At 36.7% G+C, this 24,593-nt stretch overlaps 1 protein-coding gene across 1 annotated transcript; it reads right to left on the reverse strand.

The window, feature by feature from the left end:
* Window positions 1-17,085: 17,085 nt before the first annotated feature.
* LOC141608384 (protein LONGIFOLIA 2-like) lies at window positions 17,086-22,861 on the reverse strand. Its single transcript, XM_074427744.1, has 4 exons — window positions 22,539-22,861; window positions 21,102-22,379; window positions 20,792-21,002; window positions 17,086-17,834 (listed from the first exon to the last, which is right to left on the reverse strand). Exons 1-4 carry the CDS (start codon window positions 22,668-22,670, stop codon window positions 17,257-17,259), a joined length of 2,199 nt encoding a protein of 732 aa, XP_074283845.1. The 5' UTR covers window positions 22,671-22,861; the 3' UTR covers window positions 17,086-17,256.
* Window positions 22,862-24,593: the final 1,732 nt, after the last annotated feature.

The following is a 24,593-nucleotide window of genomic DNA, read 5'->3' on the forward strand; positions in this document are numbered from 1 at the left end:
CTCTCCTTGGCCATTTATGATGTGGGGGGATGGATATAGTAGGGAAGCTGCCCAGGGCTCCAGGCAACAGCGTATACATGCTTGTCATAACTGACTATTTTTCAAAATGGATTGAAGCTGAGGCTATGACAGAAGTAAAAGAGGCACAAGTGATTTCTTTTATAAAGCGCAACATCATTAGCAGGTTTGGGATACCCTCTGAAATCATATGCGACAATGGATCCCAGTTCATATCAGATAACACAGAAGGATTTTGTTCATGTTGGAACATAACGCTAAGGAAGTAAGCTCCGCAATACCCACAAACCAATGGCCAAGCAGAATCCAGCAATAAAATCATTGTGGAGAACCTCAGAAAGCGGCTGGAGGAGCTAGGAGGTAAGTGGGCAGACGAATTGCCACTGGTACTCTAGTCAGACATGACAACACCGAAGGTGGCAACGGGCCAGACACCATATGGCCTAGTATTTGGGGCAGAAGCAGTGATTCCGTCATAAGTTCTGGTACCCACGCACAGGTACGGCTGCCAGACAGCAGAGCAAAACCAAATTGAAATGGCCAGGAGCGTGGACACCGTTGATGAGCTAAGAGAGAGTGCTTACATATGTATGGCGTCATACAAGCAATCTGTAGTTAGGACATATAACAAGAACGTCAAAGTAAGGACCCTTGCGGTAGGGGACCTGGTACTCAGAAGGGTATTTGAGAATACCAAAAATCACAAGGCAGGCAAATTCGCTTACAAATGGGAAGGACCATATCAGGTCGAGTGCATTGTCAAAATGGGGCATACAGGTTGATGACCATGCAAGATCAGATCCTGAACAAACCCTGGAACATCCGTCATCTGAAACAGTACTTTGTCTGACAAAGTGCTGAACCTTTAGTGTACAGAGGACCTTTCAACAGTCCGTGAAGCAAAAAAATAAAATAAATAAATAAAATAAATAATAAAAAATAAATTTCGGAAAAAAGGGGGGGGGGGGTAGGGGTAGTATATGCTTTAGGTGTTGGTTAGTTTTTTAATTTTCTTAAATTTTAGTTTTTCGTTTTACAAAGCAAATTGAGTCGTTTTTAAACCGAGTAGTCCAGGCTGTGGCTTCCTGGGTCCAGCTGTTGCCTTGGAACACCATGAGATAGCACCAGGTAATTTGTACTACTATGGAATTTTACGCTTCTAGGAAGAAAGGCTTTGAATACTAATGTTGGTTGCTTGTCAGGCAAGGGAAACTTTAAGGGTCCAGCCCCTGCCATGTGGCTTACGAGACGTTTACTAAGTCAGCCACATGGAGAGCATACGATAGGATGGAGGTAGCAGGGCACGGCGATACTAAGACCACCTGTACCTCACCGTTAATCTCAGTAAATCCGTAGCTACAACATAGGGCCATATACATAGGTGCATGCACGAAACTACAAACGCTGGAACCACAAGGAACGCAACATTCCTTGTTAACCGGAAAAGGACAATGAGAGGTACCTGAATAGCTCGGAAGCCATAGCAGCGCCACCACCAGCTTTCTTTGCCAGGATCTCCTCTACAGCATCAGCCCCAGAGATAGTTTCAGAGATGTCCATGGCAAGAAACTCAGGTTCAGGATTGGCACCCTCAGCACCAGCAGGGAGTAGGGCACTCAGATCCATACCATTGAGGAAAGCACGGGCAAACTCTGCCTGCTCCTCCTCCAGATTCCAAGAGGCGTGCCTCCTTTCAGTATAGGCCCGGATGCAGTCAATCCTCCCTTGAAAGGCGGTATAGGCTCCCACGTTTCTGGCTAGTTCAGCCATCTCTTCAGCGCGGGCCTCTACCTTCGCGAGACGGGAGGTCAGAACATAGTTGGCTTCCTGCGTCCTAGCAAGCTGGTCCTTGGCCACCTCCTTCTCCCTCTTGACTGCATGAAGCTGCTCCCTCAGTTTCACACAGGTGGCTGTGAGCTCCTTGTTCTTCCCCACAGATGCTAGGCATTCAACCTTGGCTCTCTACAGCATCTTACGAAGGTAAAGAGACGATTGCAGGGCCTGGGGTACAAGAGAAAGCTGTCAGACAGGAAGAGAATGGGATATTGTGGACAATAGACCACAATAGATAGAGGCAGCAGAAAGCAGACTTACAAGGAAGCAATGTTCAGCAGCTAGATCGGTCATCTCCTGGGGATCCGTCTCGTCAAACATACAGGTGCAGGTTGGTGTCAAGAGCCGCTCCAACGAGGGACAATAGCTGACACGTTCAGCATCCCCAAAGCCAGCAGGAAGGCGAATTAGTTGGTCATCGGCACGGGTAGGGGAGCCAGGAGCGCGTGATATGGGAGTAACCTCGATAGGCTCTGGAGTAGGTCTGGGGGCAGATCTCCTTTTGGATGAAGCAGGTGAGGGTGTAGACTCAGCTGTCCTTTTCCTTGCTTAGCGCATCAGGATCTCAGAAGCAGAAGGGCCGGTACTTCCTACAAACACGCCAAAACACAAATATGGGTATTCAAAGTGGATGGTTGCGGGACCAAGCAAGAGTCAGAAGGAAGCACTTACCAGAAGACATGGTTTCTTCAGCAGTGGAATTATCTAGACCAGAGAGTAGAGCAGGAAACGACATTTGTCCTTCAGGGATGGAGAAGAGCTTGGCAACGGAAACGTCCTCGTCCTCAGATTTCTCAGGGTTCTTGAGTTCTACAGCAAACCACATAGTAAGAAAAGTGAGTAGCAGAGAGAATCACAAAAAGAGACATGCAAGAATACATACTCTTGGCCTGGATCCAGTGCTCGTAGAGATAGTTAGCGTGTAAAGGAAGGGATTCAATCTTGATGTAAAAGAAGTCCTCATACCAACCATCTTCTTTGCCTTTGGCGGCAGACTGAAGAAAGTTTTCAGTCTTCTCCATGGCCCGAAAGGTATATTGGCCATTCCCAAGTGACCGACACTCAAACCTGTGGGCTAGATCTGGTAGCCCGATCTTAGCACCCAGGCTATTATTGAGAGCAACGGTGGATAGAAGGATCCTCCATGCATATGGGGCAATTTGGACCATTGGAAGGGAGTTCAAACGAATGAACTCTTGAATTATTAAGGGGAAAGGAAACCTGAGACCAAGGATGAAGGGGTACGTGTACAAGCAGATCCACCTCTCACGGAAGGCGTCAGCTTTCTTATCGGGTTTTGGGATGTGAATATGTTGGAGTTTGTGTCCTCCGACAATAATGCGATCACAACTGTCGATCATGATGATCACATGTTTAAATCTCATTTTAAGAATACATGTGGGATGTAATATTTTACAGTCAACTGGTCCACACATATCGGTAATGATTGGCTGACTAGAGTTTGACATTATCACTTGTCGTGTGCGACGGTGGTGATCAGTTGATCCCCTTAGGTCATACCTAAAGGGTGACACTCTTAATTGATTATTTAATTGATCGTATAACGATACGGGTTAATTAAATTACTTAAAATTGACGGACGATTTTGGAGATAATATTTACGTGTCTCATTATAATTTGATTAAATAAGATACGGTCTAAGTAATAGAATTGTTTTATTACTTAGATGAAATTTTTGTTTACGGAAACAATTGAAACTGAATGAATAATTTATTATAAATACAAGACGTTGTGATTTATAATTAATAAACCGTTTTGGTACAAGTAATTATGAATTACTAAGTCGATTTTGTATATGACGTATTTTTATTAATACGTTGATTTTTAATACGTTAAAAATACATTACAATTTCACATGACTTGTAACATGTGACAATTGACAAATGACAAATATAAAATGGATCTCCCATTTTATAATTGCCGAAAAAATGAAGGGGTATTATGTTTAAATTGTGTTAATTGTTTGAGTGGAGAACAAAATGATTGCACACCTATTTGTAGATTTGTAAGTCTAGCTTTTCTTGAGAAGAAAAACAAGCCCATGCATTGGGCACCATTACCCTCTCCCAACCGGTTTTAGAGGAGCATCATTAGGAGTTTTTCGTCTTGATTATTCATTATCTTTGATAACATAATTTCTAGTGTTAAAAATTATGCTTCTTCTCTCTACACATCAAAAACTTATGAAAATTTTGGAGAGAAAAATTACTCCTTCTTCCTTCCTCTCTTGACCGAAAACAAGAGACCAAAAATCAATATTTTGGGTCAATCTTTAGTAAGATTAATATTGTTCTAGATCTAATAATATTAGTCTTTTAGGAGGTCACCTTGGGTATTCACTTTTGGGAGGGATTCTATTTTGGATCCTTTTGTTCATCCATTATTTGGAATGCTCAAAAACTAACAAGAAGGAGATCTTGTTGGTGCCCATAAAACCGAAATCATATAGTAAAGTTGATGATTTCTTCTCTACTTTTATTTATGTTTGCATGCATAAGATTTGTAAATTAATTTTATGACTAAATTAATTGTAACATATATGAATATGTTAAATAATGAGATACTGATTTCTAACAAGCGGTATCATGAGCCTTAGGTTGTTTGCATGCAAATCGGTTATAGTTTTTCCGAGTTATACGATTAACATATAAAACTTATAAATTTGTGTTTATTATGATATATCACGAAATCAATTATGCATGTTAAAGTTTCTGATCCTAAAATGTATTTAGGATATTTTGGTTAATTTATGGATTTTTATTGTTCATTTTATATAACAATGGCATTAAAATGTGATTTTATGATAAAAATGTCATTTTCGGACTAAAATTAGCTAAACTTTGAATTTTACAGTGGTTTTTGGATATGTTTTCACATATGTTATTTTTAGATGACCTGTAAAGTTTCATTATTTTTGGAGTTCTTATGCTCGAAATATGGATTTTTCATGATAAAAATCGAATTTAAATGAAAAATGGGTTAATATGAGATAAATTTCGAATATGGTCATAGAAATTTAGTATGTTGTCACATGCAATTTTACAAGATGTGTGTAAAATAATGGGTTATAATGAAGTCCTTATGCATGATTTATGAATTTTTGATAAAAAATAGCATAAATAGTGACTTTAATTAGTGAATAATTGTTAAAACATACTTCATGACTAAGGAAAAACGTCACATGTTGCATTTTATTACCTATTTCAGATCTAAAATTGAAAAGTTGAAGAAATTTTTTTTTCATATTTTTATGGTAATTATTGTTAAATCCGATAAACCGCAACATTGTTTTTCCTAGATGAATTTTGAAATTTTTAACCTAAGTTTTTGAACATTATGAGTGTCATGGTATTTTTCCAGAATATTCATGAGTTTAAATTTCAAATTTTGAATTTATTTGAAATTTTTATGATTTATATGGAGTTTATAGCATTTTATTGAAATTTTGAGTCCATTGATGAACAATTTTAAGAAATATAAGTTCATTATTGTCAATATGTTAGTGGAGACTAATTTTGAGTCCTAAGATGGTTAGGGTAATTAACTAATACATAAATGTGATTTTATGTAATTTATTGTGATTTTAAAAGGTTGAATCACGCAAATCCGTAAAAACCAATAAATATACAATATTGGCTCCTTAAAGGCGGTTTAGCATAAAATTGGGCATGTTCATACATATTATAATGCTGCATTTTATTTATGATTGTCATAATTTTATTTTATGTAATTTTGAATTATGTAATTTTACTTAGTATGGCCTTAGTTTTTAATTGGTATTACCCGAAATGTATGGGAATATCGATTCGGTTGTAATTTATTTTGATCTCGTATCACCGTTTTGTAATTTAATAGATTTATTTTATTTTAATTACAAATGTATAATAGGAATTTATGTAATTTGTTATGTAATTTAATTATTCCGAAGTTCCTTGAAGATGGTGCCACTCAAGAAGGCGATCTATTAAAGATGGTGTTACCTCGAGATGCGTGCCAAAACCGAAGTTCAAGGGACCAATGGAGTTGGTTTCCAAATTTGTAATAGTTTATTAGATTTACTATTTTAGGAAGGTCATACTTGGATTTTTATTTTTTTTATGCTTAGCGTTTTATTTATATGTTGCATGCATCGCTAAATCGCCATAACTAAAACATGCATTATCATTTTAATCGAGTATTTCGACCGTGTCAATTACAATTATCGTAGTTCACCGCTTTAGTTCACTTAAAACGTGATAGATAATAAATTGACATGACCTCTCGCTAAAAATAAACAATTGAGACATAGCCTTACCAAAAAGTAGAAACCATGAAAACCTATTTCGTGAGGGAGTGCACTCGGCCACACCGGGGTACAAACCTTGTTACGTAGGGGAAGTGGGTGATAAATGTCTATCCACCGAATTTATGTTAATGAAGGGTATTTCGGCACACCGTGCCCTAAGTTGATATGAGTTTGGATCATGGACACATTTATTCAAAATTTGGGTTTAACTCAACGTAAGTATTCACGACGATTTCCGGATGTGTTTCGGGCTAGAGATAAATATTAATGTAATTTTATCGACCAAGAGTTCTAAAACTAGAATCGATTAAAGAGTTAATCCACCGAGTTATGTTAATAAAGGGTATTTCGGCAAACCGTGCCCTAAGTTAATATGAATTTGGATCTTGGAATCATTTATCATAGTTGGGTAGAGGTCACTATGTAAATGCTTTACTTGTTATTTACAAGTATTAATAAAACGATAAATGTTAAGTTTTCCACTATTCCGTTATCATATTGTTCTATTTCTTTACCACAATTCATATACGATATCATTTCGATTTTTGATTCAAATCTCCATTAAAACATCGTAACTAAAGACAAATATGAATTTGCTTCTAAAAACTCAAATGAACCATTTCTAAGGATCTCTTGTAAAGAGTATAGATTAAAGTTATTCATTATCAAACAGGTTTTTGATTCTTGACTAAACACATCTACTTACAATGGATTGTTTCTCACATGCTTAATTGAGTTAAGTACCTTGAAATGATAAATTGTTTTGGTAATTAGATTTGTTAGAAATCGTAATTGACCAAAATACCGCAACCACTTCAATGAAAGTTTTAAGACTAAACAAACGAATGAAGAGTAGTCTTCATGAAATTCAATCTTGCTTCTCTAAGAAAAGATTCATTGAAATGAGTGGGGGCATTCTCTTAAACCGTTAAGAAAGGGATGAGGTTCAAAGAAGTAAAATTAAAATGGAATTGATACAAGGTAATGTTAAAAGTAAAGTTATTGAGAATAACGAAACTAAACCTATCAATCCCGACCGATAAAGTTTCCACTGTCTTAAATGTTGGACACTAGAAAAGAAACTACCCCAAATTATTGAAGAATCAACAAGTTAGTTGTGGGACATCTAATGGGACCTTCTTATTTAATTGTTTATTTGATTGACATAAATTTTGCTAGTACTACTTCGTCAATATTAGAAACCAGTGGTGGTTTTCATCATTGTGTTTGATACATAGGATGATTAGAATATGACGACTAGCAACATATGATGGCGAGAGATAGAGTCATTGTGTACTGAATCTAGTTTTGGGTTTATATTTATACCTTAATTATGACTATTAAGTGAATAAACTCTAAATAAGAATATATACTTGTTAAGATACAATAGAGGTTTCACTTTTCGGACCACTATACACCATGATTTGATGTATGGCTAGCCCATTATCAAGGTGATTATATTCTAAACCAAACTAGATTGATATATCATGAAGATGATGCAAGACTCAAATTGGTAACCTAAGATTAAACCTTAAATTCTAGAATGATGAACGCAAAGAGTTATCGAGTACTCTTGAAACCATTAGATTGTTAATGGTTTATGCGTATCTTGTATTCAAAGAAAGATATCTCATGCTTTTTGGTTGAAAAGGAAATCGAGGTTGTAAATCATTGATACAGAATAAGTTGATCATTTTCTTTTACCATCAATTTAAGTTGACACCATTATGTTTACTTAATAAGGTAAAAAGAGAAATCTTTGAAGGAGTTCAAAGAGTTCCATGAATCACGATTTAGTCGTGATGGGATTGTCAAAGTGAAGACTTTGATATAAGCCAAAGGAAATGTGATATAGTATCACGAATTAATCTCTCTTAGCACGCATTATGGGATGATGTGTGGTTGGATAAGAAATAAAACGCTATTCGATATGGTTTGGACTTCAATCAAGTCACTTTGGGTTACTTGATCCTTTTGGGGATTTTATCATTTTGTCTAAATTATTTTTCCACTAAATCTAAAACGAATCATATGAGATATGAAATGGTAGGGTACCATGGTTGTAAGTTTTCAAAAGAAACAAATGCTCATTTTTCCTTATTATAATCACGAGTACAACGGGTTTGTGGCTCGTGAAGCTGTCTTTCTAAAATACAAGTTTATTTCTAGAAGACAGAGTGGGAGAAATTATTCAAAGAGCCACAAATAATGTTAATGTTATGTCACAAGAAACTGGTCTTTCTTGGCTACATGAGACGTTTTGTGTAAAACGTTGTTTCTTCAAAACCTAGGAGGTTAAAGTCGTCACTTGTTGAAGATGATGTATTCATGTTACTTTTAAGAAAGTAAAGAGCTTACAACTTACAATGAAATTGTTTGCTTCAAGTTGATTACTTCTGAAAAGTAATGAACATATGACTTACATGAGAGTGTTTAAGTCATAACTCAATACAAGGCTTAGAGCCATGAAAATCCGAAATAAAAGGCTTGATTAGTGACAAAGGGTTTTGCACTAATAAAGAGAGATTTCAAAGCTTGATTGGCTGCAAAGGGTTTTGCACTAGTTGAAATGCTTAAGTCTATTTGGATTTTCTTAGGAACTGTGTTTCATTATGAGATATATATAGCGAGTGAATCTAAAACCCACTTCTTCATAGAAGGAATGTATTCGATACATGTTATGAGTTTTGTAGATTCTTACAATCCTAAGATAATGTGAAACTTAAGAGAGGGTCTTAAGTAGGACATCAATGAGTTGGAATCACTATTTTGATCATGTTATAAAACCTTTCTCGATAAGTCGAGAAGTTGTGTTTATACATGAAGTTTAGTGGGAGTTACGAAAATTTTATTAGTCTTATATGTGGATGACATATTGATCATTGCGAATGATTTAAGACATTGGAGAAATATAATACATCTTTAATATCCGGATTTATGGAGATAAATCTACATGATATTAGCGTCAAAAAAGAAGTCTTATGTTGATAAGATTCATGACTAGTTCAATCAAGTTGAACACATTTGATTGATTCCATTTGCTTCCGCTGCCGAATCAATTAAATAGGAAATGATGTATAACACTTCATATACTTTGAGTATGATGAATTGTTTCAAATCGAATTTAAGTAATAGTTACCAAGTAAGCCATGAATATTACCCTTAAGTGCTTGCAGAAGCATTAAGGATGTAATACAAAGTGTTTTTGATGCAATTTTGTGTAAGGGTGTTACACAAGTGACAATTGACAATTGAGATTGCGCATGGTTTCCGACAAAACCATAATCAAAACACATTAGGATGGTTAAGATACCATTGTGGCTATGTTATTTAAAAAATAGATTTTCTAGAATCGTTCTAGGCAATAAAGAACAATGAGAAATATTTACGACGGAAATTGAGTACACTTGCAATCATGAGATGTGCAAAAGGATAAGTCCCGCACATTGTGAAAACAGTGGGAGCAATTCTAAGGCTAGAGAGCTTATGTCTAGATTAGATCTAGACACGTACTCAGAAAATTTTGTAATGCAAATGTATACATTACAAAGGAAAACGAGTATGTAGTAAGGTTGAGTAAGGTACAAGAAGTTGATAAAACCCCTAATCAAAGCCTTCTCATAGGCTTAACATGATGAGTCATGTCATTTCAATTGAATTGAGATGAACAACTACATACAAGATCTAAATTGGATTATAGAATATGAAGTAGTAATCAAGTATTGACTACTCATATGATAATCACATTTGTCGTTCAAGTTTTTAAATCTAAAAACTCCTTTTATACTTCGTTACATCCAAACGGGTTGTGGAGACAATATTGAACCCCGTTAAAGTGAACCCGGATTAACATGGTATTTGCCCATAGTCGGTTGTATGAGGTGACGTCTCGAAGTGACTAGAGTGTGATGCGATTGATGGCAAGTTCAAGTGCCATAGAGTCATATGAGAATGACTAGTCGATCACATAGGCAGACTGTTAGGAACACTTTGTCGGGCCTTATGACCGCTTATAGAGTTCTGGCAAATTTATATATCCTGGTCGTGGCGAGAGCTACTATAGTATTCTAATGAGTCGATTCTTTTGACTAAAGACTGTTCTCCTAAGATGGCACAGTTTCAGATTAACTTTGATTTATGTTACTACGACCTTCGTAAATGGGGTCAAATGGGCATATTTTGGGTTATGATGGTTGTGGCTAGTCAAAGGGAATAAGTGCGATAGGAATTGTCCACCCCCTTGTCAGGGTTAAAACAATATCTCAGGGCCACTCGAGGAGTAATGAACTGGAAATGCGTGGCCACGCTCGGAAGGTATCTATGGTAGATAATTTAGGTCAATCAGTTATTCTCCAGATCGAGGAAACCACTCTCGATATGATCACTTGCAAGTACGACCTGAAAGACACCTTGCATTGAGTGGGAGATAGCAATAGGACAAGAGAATTGGTGACGCACACTTGTCGAGGACAAGTGGGAGATTGTTGGAGTTTGTGTCCTCCGACAATAATGCGATCACAACTGTCGATCATGATGATCACATGTTTAAATCTCATTTTAAGAATACATGTGGGATGTAATATTTTACAGTCAACTGGTCCACACATATCGGTAATGATTGGCTGACTAGAGTTTGACATTACTGTCGTGCGACGGTGGTGATCAGTTGATCCCCTTAGGTCAAACCTAAAGGGTGACACTCTTAATTGATTATTTAATTGATCGTATAACGATACGAGTTAATTAAATTACTTAAAATTGACGGACGATTTTGGAGATATATTTACGTGTCTCATTATAATTTGATTAAATAAGATACGGTCTAAGTAATAGAATTGTTTTATTACTTAGATGAAATTTTTGTTTACGGAAACAATTGAAACTGAATGAATAATTTATTATAAATACAAGACGTTGTGATTTATAATTAATAAACCGTTTTGGTACAAGTAATTATGAATTACTAAGTCGATTTTGTATATGACGTATTTTTATTAATACGTTGATTTTTAATACGGTAAAAATACATTACAATTTCACATGACTTGTAACATGTGACAATTGACAAATGACAAATATAAAATGGATCTCCCATTTTATAAGTGCCGAAAAAATGAAGGGGTATTATGTTTAAATTGTGTTAATTGTTTGAGTGGAGAACAAAATGATTGCACACCTATTTGTAGACTTGTAAGTCTAGCTTTTCTTGAGAAGAAAAACAAGCCCATGCATTGGGCACCATTACCCTCTCCCAACCGGTTTTAGAGGAGCATCATTAGGAGTTTTTCCTCTTGATTATTCATTATCTTTGATAACATAATTTCTAGTGTTAAAAATTATGCTTCTTCTCTCTACACATCAAAAACTTATGAAAATTTTGGGGAGAAAAATTACTCCTTCTTCCTTCCTCTCTTGACCGAAAACAAGAGACCAAAAATCAATATTTTGGGTCAATCTTTAGTAAGATTAATATTGTTCTAGATCTAATAATATTAGTCTTTTAAGAGGTCACCTTGGGTATTCACTTTTGGGAGGGATTCTATTTTGGATCCTTTTGTTCATCCATTATTTGGAATGCTCGAGAACTAACAAGAAGGAGATCTTGTTGGTGCCCATAAAACCGAAATCATATAGTAAGGTTGATGATTTCTTCTCTACTTTTATTTATGTTTGCATGCATAAGATTTGTAAATTAATTTTATGACTAAATTAATTGTAACATATATGAATATGTTAAATAATGAGATATTGATTTCTAACAGAATCACCACATCATCGCCTAGACCCAAGAGAGCTTTGATTCTAGGGATGTCATTTTGGGTAAAATGGGAGTCGCAAGAATGCGGTTTTTTGAGGACCCCCTGGGAAGGAAAAACATCGTCCTCAACAAGGTCGATGGTGGCGGATGAAGATGTGGTGAAACGGGTTTTTGCCATGGGAAAAATGAAGAAAAGAAGAGAATGGAAGTACCTGGAAGATGGAAGAAGAGGGCCGCGATGACGGCGAAAGGAAAGTGGGGAGACGAATTTTGGGAATCGAGGTTTTGAGGGTTTTAAGAAGATGGAAATGATTGATGAGAGAGAAAAAAAAGGCGGGTGAGATTAAATAGGAAAAAGTAGGTGGGAGTTTAAAATGTGAAGGAGTATGCGAGAAGTCATTCAACGATACACTGCAATTTCCCGCTCAAACATCTAGGGTTAGACTTTCGCGAAAAACTGGGGGCAAACTGTTAGGCCCAAATTCTGGATATTGGCTGAGCCAAGGAAGCAGGTCAGGAGGCTGAGCACTCGGAAAGTTAAGGAAGCAGATGCAGAATTGGACACCCGCTTATTCACGGATGAAATAAGGAAAGTCCGGCCTTGTCTACAACTAAGAATACTTGACGAAGAAGCAAAGAACCCTAGAAGGAGGAGCTCCACTATATAAGGGGCATCAATACAAGGCAATGAGGATCATTGAGAAATACATAAGAAAAACCCTAGCCTCCATAATATAGCATAATCGTCCACATTGTACTTCCCATCGAATTATAGTGCAAATCTTGGTGGGATTCCGTCTCCCCCGCGGTTGTTTCCCATATCGGGTTTTCCGCGTAACCAAAATTGCTTGTGTTATTCGTTTATCTTCGCATACAATCTAACATACATACAAAAATACAATAAACCACCAAATCGCAATATTGACTTAATGCTAAGACCGCTTTAACCCTAAATTGGTAGAAATTTAAAAAAACACCCAGCAGATAAGGGCGTTACTATCTCGGTTGCCCGAGGAACAGTAAATATCAAATGTCGATAAAAGAACAATTATGTTTATTTACAAATTATCAACAAAAAAAAGATACAACTCGTGACATCTAACAACTACGTGATACTATCTCTGCCATGACTCGTGGAAGACACGTCCCTCCAAAGCACCCAGCTAAGCTCCACATCTCAACCTGCTAAGACCGACTGCTCATTATAATGGATCACGACAGACACAACACTTGAAGAAAACACAGACAACACCACACAAGGTCAGTAACTGAAGGAACACAAAGAAACTAGATACAACAAACATACACCCAACACCTCCCCCAACCGCCACACTCCTCTGACTGCCCGAAGGTCAAGTCCTGCCAGATTACGGCCGCAACCAGTAATCCTCGCCGCCAGTGGGGGACCGCAGCCGTACCCACCAAATCCCCGCTCATCATCACCGAGTGAAAACCGAAGTTCCTTAATGTGCACATCCCCTCTTGTGGCGGGTCCCACAAAGAGCGAATCAAAGGCGTGAAGCCACTCCCGCAAGTGACTCAACTCAGCCGAGGACGCACCTCGCGAACCAGAGACAAACACACAACCACCAACTACAATCAATCAACACTACCAATACAATCAGACACTGCAAACAACATACTAAACAACCAACAGTACTGAGTAGGAAAACCTACCTTTAGCAATCCGCAGCAATACCGCATACGACCATAAGACGACAAGCAACCACCATAACCACCTATACAAACAGTATGACAATCTATTACTACTACCACAACCATAAACAGAACTAAGGAAGACGATGATGATGATAACATACCTATACATAGCATTCCGACGACAAGACCGCTACCCAACTCATGCTTCCCATCCCCATGGTCTCTCAACCCTTAAAGGTTCCAAAAGGATGAATATGGGTGAAGGAGAGAGATATGACGGCAGTTAGGTTTAGGAGAAAATGAAACGAAATGATTTTGGTTTCACGATTCCACGATTTATATTTTACCGCTGAACTCCAGTTACTCGATCGAGTATGTAACTTACTCGATCGAGTGGCCTCTACTCGATCGACTGACTGAGCTACTCGATCGAGTAGCCTCCACTAGATCGAGCATCCTAAACTCCAAGGGTTACTATGTCGCAAGACTAAACTCGTATGGCTACCAAAGGTCTAGACATATGTCTAAGGTCAGTCAACGACGGTCAATGGGTCCCTAAAAGGACGGGTATTACAGCAACTATCAGGAGAACCAGCTAAAAAGTGAGGGAGGACCCTTGATTAGATGGATTGTTCCATGGTGGCACCTAAAGGCTTTGAAGGGAGTTAGTTTCATCCCTACCCGCTCTGTTTGTGTTCCCGGCTTGGAATTTATGATCAACATTTTCCCGAAAAGGCTTTTGAGACAAGTTGGCTTGAGACAGAAGATCCCGAAGTTAGATACCATACGACAAACACCGTTGGCGCACACATGTGACTCATATCGCGAATGGGCTCTTCGTTGGGCACAAAGGAACATATGGTAGATACCTACTCCTGTAGGTTCGTTATAGATATCTGATTCATATCACCAATGGGCGAAAGCTAGCACTTCATAAGAGCACGAGAAACTAAGGAAGAATGAGCCAGATGGCAATAAAATGCGCAAAGTTGCGAGGGAGAATCAAAATAATTTAACTGAGAAGGAAGAGGAAGTTGGGTTCCGAGTTGTCCATGCAAAGAAGAAGACTAAGAGAACCCCTCCTGCTGAGAAAATAGCGGTGGATAGAAATGGCAAAGCAAGACCACGAGAAAGATGTTGGTGATTGGGTCTGAGATAACGCAAGAGCGTCAACCTCAAGGTCGAGACAACAAGAAGAATGACAAGAACTAGAAAGGAAAAGGGAAGATGTAAGAATAGAATAGGCCTTAGTCTTTTTAGCATTATTATTTATTATCGTTGTAATAAGAGAGCGGGATTTTTAGAATTCTAGCTCATAATTACATTATTTCAGCATTTGATGTTATTATTTGGCGTATTACTATTTATTGAATAAAACGGTTTTTTTAGTTAAGAAAATCTTATCACCAAATTTTAAGTCTAAGGGTCGGCGATGAACATCGGCATAAGACTTTTGGCGATCTTGTGCGGCGTTTATTCTCTCTCGAATGAGCATCACTTGGTCAATCGTCTCGGCTAGCTTGTCCGGTCCTAGATCACGAACATCACTTGCTTGATACCAACAAATCGAGCAACGACACTTCCTTCCATACAAGGCTTCATAAGGGACCATCTTGATTGAAGCATGATAACTATTGTGAATCTTTAATTATTTTTGTGTATTTGGACAACATTAATTTTTCTGTATATTATTATCCGATTGTTAATAATAACAATGTTAACTAAATACACTACATACAACTACATATACCTGGTTAAGCTTGATGTTCGAAATAGGTTGAATCTGTTTACTTTGAAAAGTAAGAATAGGAATGTAATAGATTGGGTCATGAAACTTAGAACCTAAGGGATTACTTTAAGGTGGATTCCTAGGTTCGAAATGGTTGTATGGACTTTGTTATTTTATATGAAAGCTTACATTTCCCAAAAAAAAAAAACTAAATACAACTACATAAACAAGGACAAAAAAATGACGATTGAGAACGAAAAGATTCTGAACGGTCGTAGCCTATATATACACATAAATTGTTTAGTTCAGTTTTTATTTCCTTTTTTCTTTTTTCTCGTTAATTATTAATGTGTTAATTCATTTATAGTTTACATATGTTGCTAAATCAAGTTTTTTATATTTGTTATTTCATTAAATCGTGTTACTATTTGATGGAGGGCGGAGAGTAATAAAAGGAATTTTAGAAAAAAGATAAATTGTACTCTATTTGTCTCATTCATTTGTTTGTTTGTTTTTTTATTCTTTGTTAGAATTATTTTAATAAAAAACATAGATAAAATAGTGTAATTTACCAATTTAAAATTTAGTGTCTCCACTCTACAACACACAATAGTGACAACTGACAACATGTTGTCATGTACATTTTGTTGCTCAACCACATGCATGCACTTCACATGACCATTGCTTATAATGGAGTATCGAATATTGAGTTCACAATTACAACAACTATTAATATAATCTTACAAGTGCTACCGATTTGTAAATATCGTCGACGTTTTAGTAAATATCGTCGACGTTTTCATTCCAAAAGACGATAATGCCCTTTGCATAATTACACTATTTTCTCTCTCTAAACAATTTTCTCTCAAATTCTACTAAAAACCAACTACATTTCGATCCCTCATCGCATTAAACCAATTAAAAGATGTTAGAAATTAACGCACATCGACTAGAAAACTTAAATAAATTTAAAAAATCGGCAAATAAACGTATTAAACACGGTTTTTTTAAAAAAAAAATGAACTAGCTCATGGACTAAATGTTGAGATTCAACAATCAACCATGAACCAAACGTTGAAAACCAACATTTGCCATGGTCCAAACAAGGGAAACCAACGTTGGTCGTGGTCCAAACGTTGGAATCCCACGTGGCCAACGTTTGGCCACGGAGAATTTTTTTTTTTTTAACTTTTTTTTAAAGAAAAAAATAAAAAATAAAAATAAATCTCTGTGGCCAAACGTGGGATTCCAACGTTTGGACCACGACCAACGTTGGTTTCCCACGTTTGGACCACGGCAAACGTTGGTTTCCAACGTTTGGACCACGGCAAACGTTGGTTTCCAACGTTTGGTCCATGGCTGAACGTTAGATCTCAAAGTTTGGTCTATGGTTTAACCTTGGGGGGTACAAATTTCAGATTTACGCAGAAAAATTTCAATGTTTGTTATTACTAAGTCAATACGTGACGTAAATCAATTATCGAATAGATTTAACGGTGCGCAACAAAAAATTAACCAAATAATGAAGCGATTAAGTTGTTTAAGTACCGGTGATTCAAGATCCGTCGTGTTGTTAATAATTATTATTGTTTTTTTTTTAATTTAGTTGAAGTTGAGAGGAAATTTTTTAGAGAAAGAAAGTGTTGGATAAGTGGAAGGGCAGTTATCGTCTTTTTTTTGAAAAATGTCGTCGATATTTACTAAAACGTCGTCGATATAAATCAGCCCCTTTTTTTATTTCACCGAAGAAACAAGCACTAGTAAAGCTGGGAAAAACGAAGGGACAAGTGACCGTTAGATTTGCTTGGGTTTCAGCTAAAGCCTACATTCTCAAATCTGAGTCCACAATTCCATACAAATTTACTGGAAAAATCACTAGTTGCTATACTAAATTGGAGATAACATAACACCACAAAAGTTATCTAATTTTCTAATCTTTATTTTCCCGCGCATTTAGAAAACTAACTTCCTACGAGGTGCTTGTACTCTGCCCAGATCTTGGATGGTTTCTCCAATCAAGTCCTTGAATATCAGCCGTTCGATATCCAGCACTGCTTCCGACATCTCCACCGGGGAATCCATCCAGCCATTTATTGAATCCCGGGACAAGTCTTTCTTCAATACCCCACAAATGACCCCCAACAGATCCTCCGACGGATATTGCTCCCTGATCTTCTGAAATTCAGACCATATCTGGTCCAACACCGGCCTCATCTCGGACCACGACGCCACCTTCCATGGCGGGAGTTGGCGATTGCGGCCAAGAATCTCGGTAACCGTGTCAAAAATAAGCTTCCTTTGAAGGATTGAGGCCTTGGTCTTGTCTCTTCCAATGCCTCTAGCCGAACTTTGCCTTTCTAGTAAAAAGAACAAGTCGTCATCATCTGGGAGGTAATTTGATGCTCTAATTACCTCTGAAACATAATTCAATTCAGAGCTCTCTGATGAATCAATGGCACTATCACGCTTTAACAATTGCGCTGCCAATGTTGGGCTCCACAGCTCGTTTTCCAATTCGATTACTGCTTGATCTGGAAGCCAAAAACGGAGATGTTGTAGTTAGAAATTCATTTACTGAGCCTAAAACATGCACGAAATTAATACTACTACTTATGAAGTGACAGTTATAGTCTTTTGTAATGCAGGCCACTAAATTGAATTCAACTGATATCATATCAACTGGGAAAAAACATGGACGAATAACATTAAACTTAAGATCAGACATCGCTACACTGCTCCTCAATTACTAAAGATAAAAACATTCATGAGTTTCTAACCTCACATCATAGTTCTAATGTTATTAGTTAGAAGACCAGTATCAACAAGTTACCGTAATCTAAAAATGACTTGGATGTTGGAAAAGCGTAGTTAGAATACATTAACCGATACGTCACCAAGAAATAAGTGGCGGAGCCAGGATTTAAACTTAGGGGGGGCGAAAAATTTTAGGGGGGGCGAACGACTAATTTCATAAGGCACCCTCAAAAAAATTTCGAAAAATTTAACTTAAAACTTCGAAAATTCCATCCGTCGGGGGGGGCGACTCCTCTAGCGCCCCTAGCTCCACCATTGCCAAGAATATGACATTTCTAAATGTATGTATGTAACATACCCGTGTCGTATATTCAGGGGCGGATCCAGGAATCAAATGTACGTTGGGCTAGAAAATTTTGCTTGTCGATACAAATTTTTTATTCTGAGATATTATTATATACCAAAGGCTTGAAGTTGATAATTATACTCATTTTATCCCTTACTACTCGTATTATATACCTATCTAATTCATTTTCGTAATAGATGAGACAATAATTCTAAATTATGATTTCGAAACTTTATCAACATTACTTAAATACTTAGAAGCTAATTAACAGTATATATAACTATTCTAGTTATGTTACCGATAAATCGTTAAAGTAATAAGCATACATCAACGGACTTTTTGGATAATATGAGTTTCATAAACAAAGGAAAGTTAAAAAAAATCATGTCAAACAATAAAAGTACACCTAAAATAATTTGTGTTATCTTAAATAAATAAGGGAATTTTTGTACACCTATAAATAATGGGTGTATATTAATTAGTTTAAAACATTAAAACCCAAAGGAAGAAAAATAAAATAAAAGACGTAAAATAATTATAGCAAAATTTCTTGGATGTAATGGGATTCGAACCCCCACTTCCGACATATAACAAGAATGCTTTACCACCAATCCAGTCAAAGACTCATGGCTTTCAATCACAGTGAAGAATTATTAGTCTTTTTTCTCTTAGAAAACAGGTTGGGCTCCAGCCCATATAGCCAATGGGCTGGATCCGCCCCTGCGTATATTTCTAACCGAGTTTATGTAACACAGGTTTAGTTTTGTATCCAACTTTGCATAAAACCAAAAAAACCTTGATTTCATCAATGACTAATTACCCCACTTGACAATAAACTAAACACAATTAAGTCATTAACCCACTCCTTAAGTAAGATGTCATCATCAAAGTGGATAAAGCATAGAGAAAGAGCAACCCACGTGATGGGATCAGCTGATCATGTGTGGGTTTAAGACACCCACACCTGACCTGTTTAATAATTTTTTTAAAAAAAATTTCTCAAGAAACAGCCCCACTGGAATACTGACCTAGACTAACATGAGCCCTACTTCTCCTCTAATTGGTCAGATTTAGCAGATTCATTTGGATTAACTTTTTCTTGCTACATATTCTCTAAATTACAGGACAACTCTCTTTTGACCTATTAAGAGGCCATGAAACTAGTGGCTTTAGTAGTAGCGATCTTGATGGCAAAGGGCAGAGGGATCAAGGAAGGATTGAAGGTTCATGACGCCCGACAAGAAACTAGTGACTTTAGTAGTAGCGATCTTGATGGCAAAGGGCAGAGGGATCAAGAAAGGATTGAAGTTTCATGACGCCCGACAAGAAACTAGTGACTTTGGTAGTAGCGATCTCGATGCCAAAGAGTAGAGGTCGAGCGATGAATGAAGGTTCATGACGCCTGACACGAAACTAGTGACCTGATAAAATTTATCAAAGTATTAAAAATCTTTAGAATTTGTTTCTTGTTCCCCCAAGAATCTCAAATTGCATCAAATTTTTAGCTCTGTTATGATATTGAATTCTTTTACCAATGGAATTGCCTGTCACCCTTCCTTGTGGTCAGCATATAACATGCATATCCATCCACATATACACAGCTTACTGGGGTTGTACTATGCATTTAACATTAGCAATTATAATGATTGACCAACCCTTCTTCCAATAAACTAAAGGACATCAATGAATTAATACAATCTATTGATAAATGATAATGCACAAATTATACTATTAAGACCGCCCTATGGTGCCAATCACTTAAAAAGTGACTATTTTTTTATTATTATTATTATAAAATAAATTATATTGAAGTACTATTCAACATAAAATGGTCTTTGATTATCATAAATTGGTCCATTATTATTTGACGCAGCAGACTACGGTCACACACAATAATTACAATTACTGATTGATAATGTAACTAGAATACTACAGTATATGGGTAGGGTTCCACCTAAAGAAACCACATCTTTACTCTATCTCACCCATTGATGCTCTATTGTATTGAATTTCATTAAAAGAAGAGTTTACATAACAGAGAATTTTCTGAGTTGAGTTTATTTGATCAGTCAGTAGCAACATTAATAATTTTAGACACTAACATGATCTTTTTTACTTCATTAACATAACTTCTCCAACGACAAGATAAGTATAGTTAGCGATAGAGATGTCACAAAAGTCCAACATGGACCCTTGATTCATTGGACAAGAGAAATCTTTTTTAGTCATTTTGGTGATTGGAGTAAAAAAAACTCGGTACAATTAGTTTCCATCTACCCAAGTAGTAATAGTAGTATCAGAATAATGGAATATGAACACGCCTGTCATATGTAGTATGATTAGATATAAAACTCCATTTTAAGGAAAAAAAAAATCAAAAGAATGCACCTTTGAAGTCAATGGTCCGTTTCTTGACGGGGGAAGGTGACGACTCGTCGTCCTTATAAAATGATGAGTCGAGAACCGAGACTGGACTTGGTTGTTGCGACTCAGCCGTGTTGGAGTTGGAGTTGGCTGTAATCTCTGCTATGTTGTGTAACAACTTACCACACCTCTCTAATAGACTCCTCCCATCTTTGTAATCCTCTAATCTCCATCTCTGCTTTAACCAAAACCCCATACAAATAACTAATTAGCACTTAATTAATAACTAATTAACCGACATTTCATTAATGCAGAACTGTAAAGGAAAATGTACCTCATTGTCGGTATATGAGGATGTAGTGAAACTACTTGCAGAAACGGTAGACGTTTCATCCTCTGCAAATGTGGGACCACTTAATACTCTTTCGTCCTTATAAATCTCAGCCGTTAGTTCCCTTCTCCCAGGAGACCTATTAAACGTCTGCTCAGACAGTCTCATCTCTCTCGGCGACTGAACCGGAGATATTGATCTTCTCACCGCCGTCGTTTTATTACCATTTCTCTGCGTTTCGAGGCATAAGGGACCATTTTTCCGCCTTAAGACTGAACCTGAACTCCGGTTGTCACCTCGACCGGGTGAAGGTGTCGAAATTCTTGCCGGCCTCTCTCTCCTTTGACTCAATACCGGCTCCCCAGCGGACACGTGGCAGTTGTTTCTCTGGCGATTCCCCGGCTTTAATAACACAATCGGAGATTCCTCTTCACTGTAGAATCTCCGATTATACGCAACGGTGTGCTGCAGCTTGGCATCAATTGTAGTGGCACCCGATGTTGATGATGAGTGAAGAAGACCTTTGAGTTGTAAAGCTTCGAGAATGTGTTTCAAAGTGTCGATATCTTTGGACGGCTCATCCATTCCTTTCATTCGCAATCTCCTTTCGATTTCGCCGTAGATTGAGACCGCTTGATGCTGCTGCTTCGGCGGAATTTCGGGCGGGAAGAAATCCGTTGTGTCGTAGTAACTTCTTTTCTCTATCATTGTTCTCCGTTGATTACTAGTTTTATTACTGTTGTTAATAATTCTTTTGGTTCCATCTTTGTTCGATTGCCTATTAACAATCGAATGATCAAGTTTTGTGTCTCCTACGCCTTCGTTTGTATAATTTCTAACAGGAGAGAAAAAACTGGAAGTTTCAACAAATCGGTAATAATCCGTGGATCTGCTTTCAGAAGCAGATCGACGGAGTTCTGATCTTTTGTCCGAGCCAACAGAGCTCGGTAGCTGATCTAGACCCATGAGCCGAGCAATAACACTGGGAGAACGCCGCTGATTATCTCTATCAACCTCCTCATCATCAATGGCTTTCCCCGAATTTGCCACTACGGTGTTAATTCGTATTTCCCTCGGCCTCAAGCCACCCTTACGGTCGGTAACAGCTCGGCTATCAAGGGATAGCCGTGGAGCTTCTCGCGAAAACTTCCATGGCGACTTAACCGTTTCGTTAACTTGTAACGGCACTGCCTCTGTTTCCTTCTCCGGCAAAGGTGAGTGGAGTTTCTCGAATTCCCTTGACAATGCAGGTGATCCAGAACACGACAACGTATCGCCGTCCTAATAAAACAACCAGATATTGAAAACATAATAAACAAAAAATCCAATTAAACAATTTTCCTTTGTCTTCTATTCTTTGTGAGGGGCATTTCAATTAAAATAAATAAATGATTGGAACGGAGTGAGTAATTAATTAATGAATTAACAAAGAAGACGTACAGAAGGAGGCGGAAGGCGTTTGGCAGTAAGAAGGCGAGAACGGTCGAAAATGTTGAAGAAAGCAGACATACAACCGCCCATATGTTTATCTACATTTGGATCGGTAATCGTAATCCCACCTGTTGTCGTCATTTTTACAATCTGAGAAATAACTAGACCGCCATTGATAGATGTTGTAGAGTATGGTGGAGTGATATTGACAGATGATTTCACACTGAGTAAAGTTTTCACCGCTTTTAAAAGGGGTTTACGAGGTCACAGACTGAGGGTATAAAGTGTTCACGAAAATGACTAATATACCCTTAGGTGGGGATCTACTATTGATTACAAAATTGGGCTTTCTCCGTGGGTGATGCTCTCTTTAACGTCACAGTCTAAGTCATAGACTCCAACTTCCTTGAATTGCCAACACCTTGACCTCCCCTTTCATCCTTTCTATTGCTCTTTTAATTTTTAGGGCTTGTTTGAAATGAGAGTAATTATTAAGGGATTAATAGAACTAAAATGAACTAAAAAATGAAGGGAACGGATGGAGGTTGGAGATAGAAATGGATAGAAATAGGGAAATACTAGTTTTCTTGCCCGTGCGTTGCACGGATATTAAAATAATGTCTGATAAATTTCACAATAAAATGGAATATAGACATATAGTACATTGTTCATGTCTAAGATTTTATGTATGCCGCATGACCAACAAATAATTCTCGTTAACATAATATTGACATAAGAATAAAAGAGTTTTTGATTAATAAATACTTTTTTTTTAGGAAAATAAAACCAATATGAAGTTTATACATATGATACTTGGACTGATGGTTTTTAGAATTTGTTCATTAATACCTGTTTGTTTTTCAATTGGTCACGGAAAACAATAATATCTACTCTGCATAATCAACTCAATGATGCAACAAATCTCCTTCTTTCGAATAACAACTATAATTTAATTATTGCTGGATCAAATTGTAATTATGTAAAAACATTTAGAGGTAGTTAGAATGTTATATCTCCTGGTCAAACTATAGAAGTACGTTTTAATGTGAACCAAATTCCAACGCATTACTACACGGCTAGGGCTTATGACACCCCCAAACCCCCCCCCTTTAGCAATAGTATTGGCCCCCATCTTCTCATCATTTTCATTCATTCACAATTTACATGATTTCTAGTGTAAGAAATTAAAATCTCTCTAAGAAAACTAGAGAAAGAAAAACTCCAAATTCTTCCTCTCTTAACCGAAATTAAGAGACCAAAATAAATATTTTTGGGTCATTTTTATTTAAATTAATATTGTTGTAGTATTAATAATATTAATTTTATTAAGTGGTTACCTTGGGTATTATTCCTTGGGAGGGATTCTATACTTGAATCCTTTTGTTCTTCCATTTTGGAGTGCTCAAGAACAAGTAAGAAGGAGATCGTACTTGTACCCTTTGATCCGAAATATCAATGTAAGAATGGTGATTTTTCCTTAATATTTACTTATGTTTGCATGCATAAGATCTAATTAATTTTATGACTAAATTAAATTTGAAATATATAAGAATATGTTGTAATAATGAGATATAGATTTCTAACAAGCGGTATCATGAGCCTTAGGTTGTTTGCATACAAATCGGTTATAGTTTTTCCGAGTTATACGATTAACATATAAAACTTATAAATTTGTGTTTATTATGATATATCACAAAATTAATTTTGCATGTTAAAGTTTCTGATCCTAAAATGTATTTAGGATATTTTGGTTAATTTATGGATTTTTATTGTTCATTTTATTTAATAATGGCATTAAAATGTGATTTTATGATAAAAATGTCTTTTTCGGACTAAAATTAGCTAAACTTCGAATTTTCCAGTGGTTTTTGGATATGTTTTCACATATATTATTTTTAGATGACCTGTAAAGTTTCATAATTTTTGTAGTTCTTATGCTCGAAATATGGATTTTTCATGATAAAAATCGATTTTAAATGAAAAATAGGTTAATATGAGAAATATTTCGAATCTGGTCATAGAAATTTAGTATGTTGTCACATGCAATTTTATAAGATGTGTGTA

Source organism: Silene latifolia, chromosome 1, assembly GCF_048544455.1.
Source record: "Silene latifolia isolate original U9 population chromosome 1, ASM4854445v1, whole genome shotgun sequence".
Taxonomy (NCBI): domain Eukaryota; kingdom Viridiplantae; phylum Streptophyta; class Magnoliopsida; order Caryophyllales; family Caryophyllaceae; genus Silene; species Silene latifolia.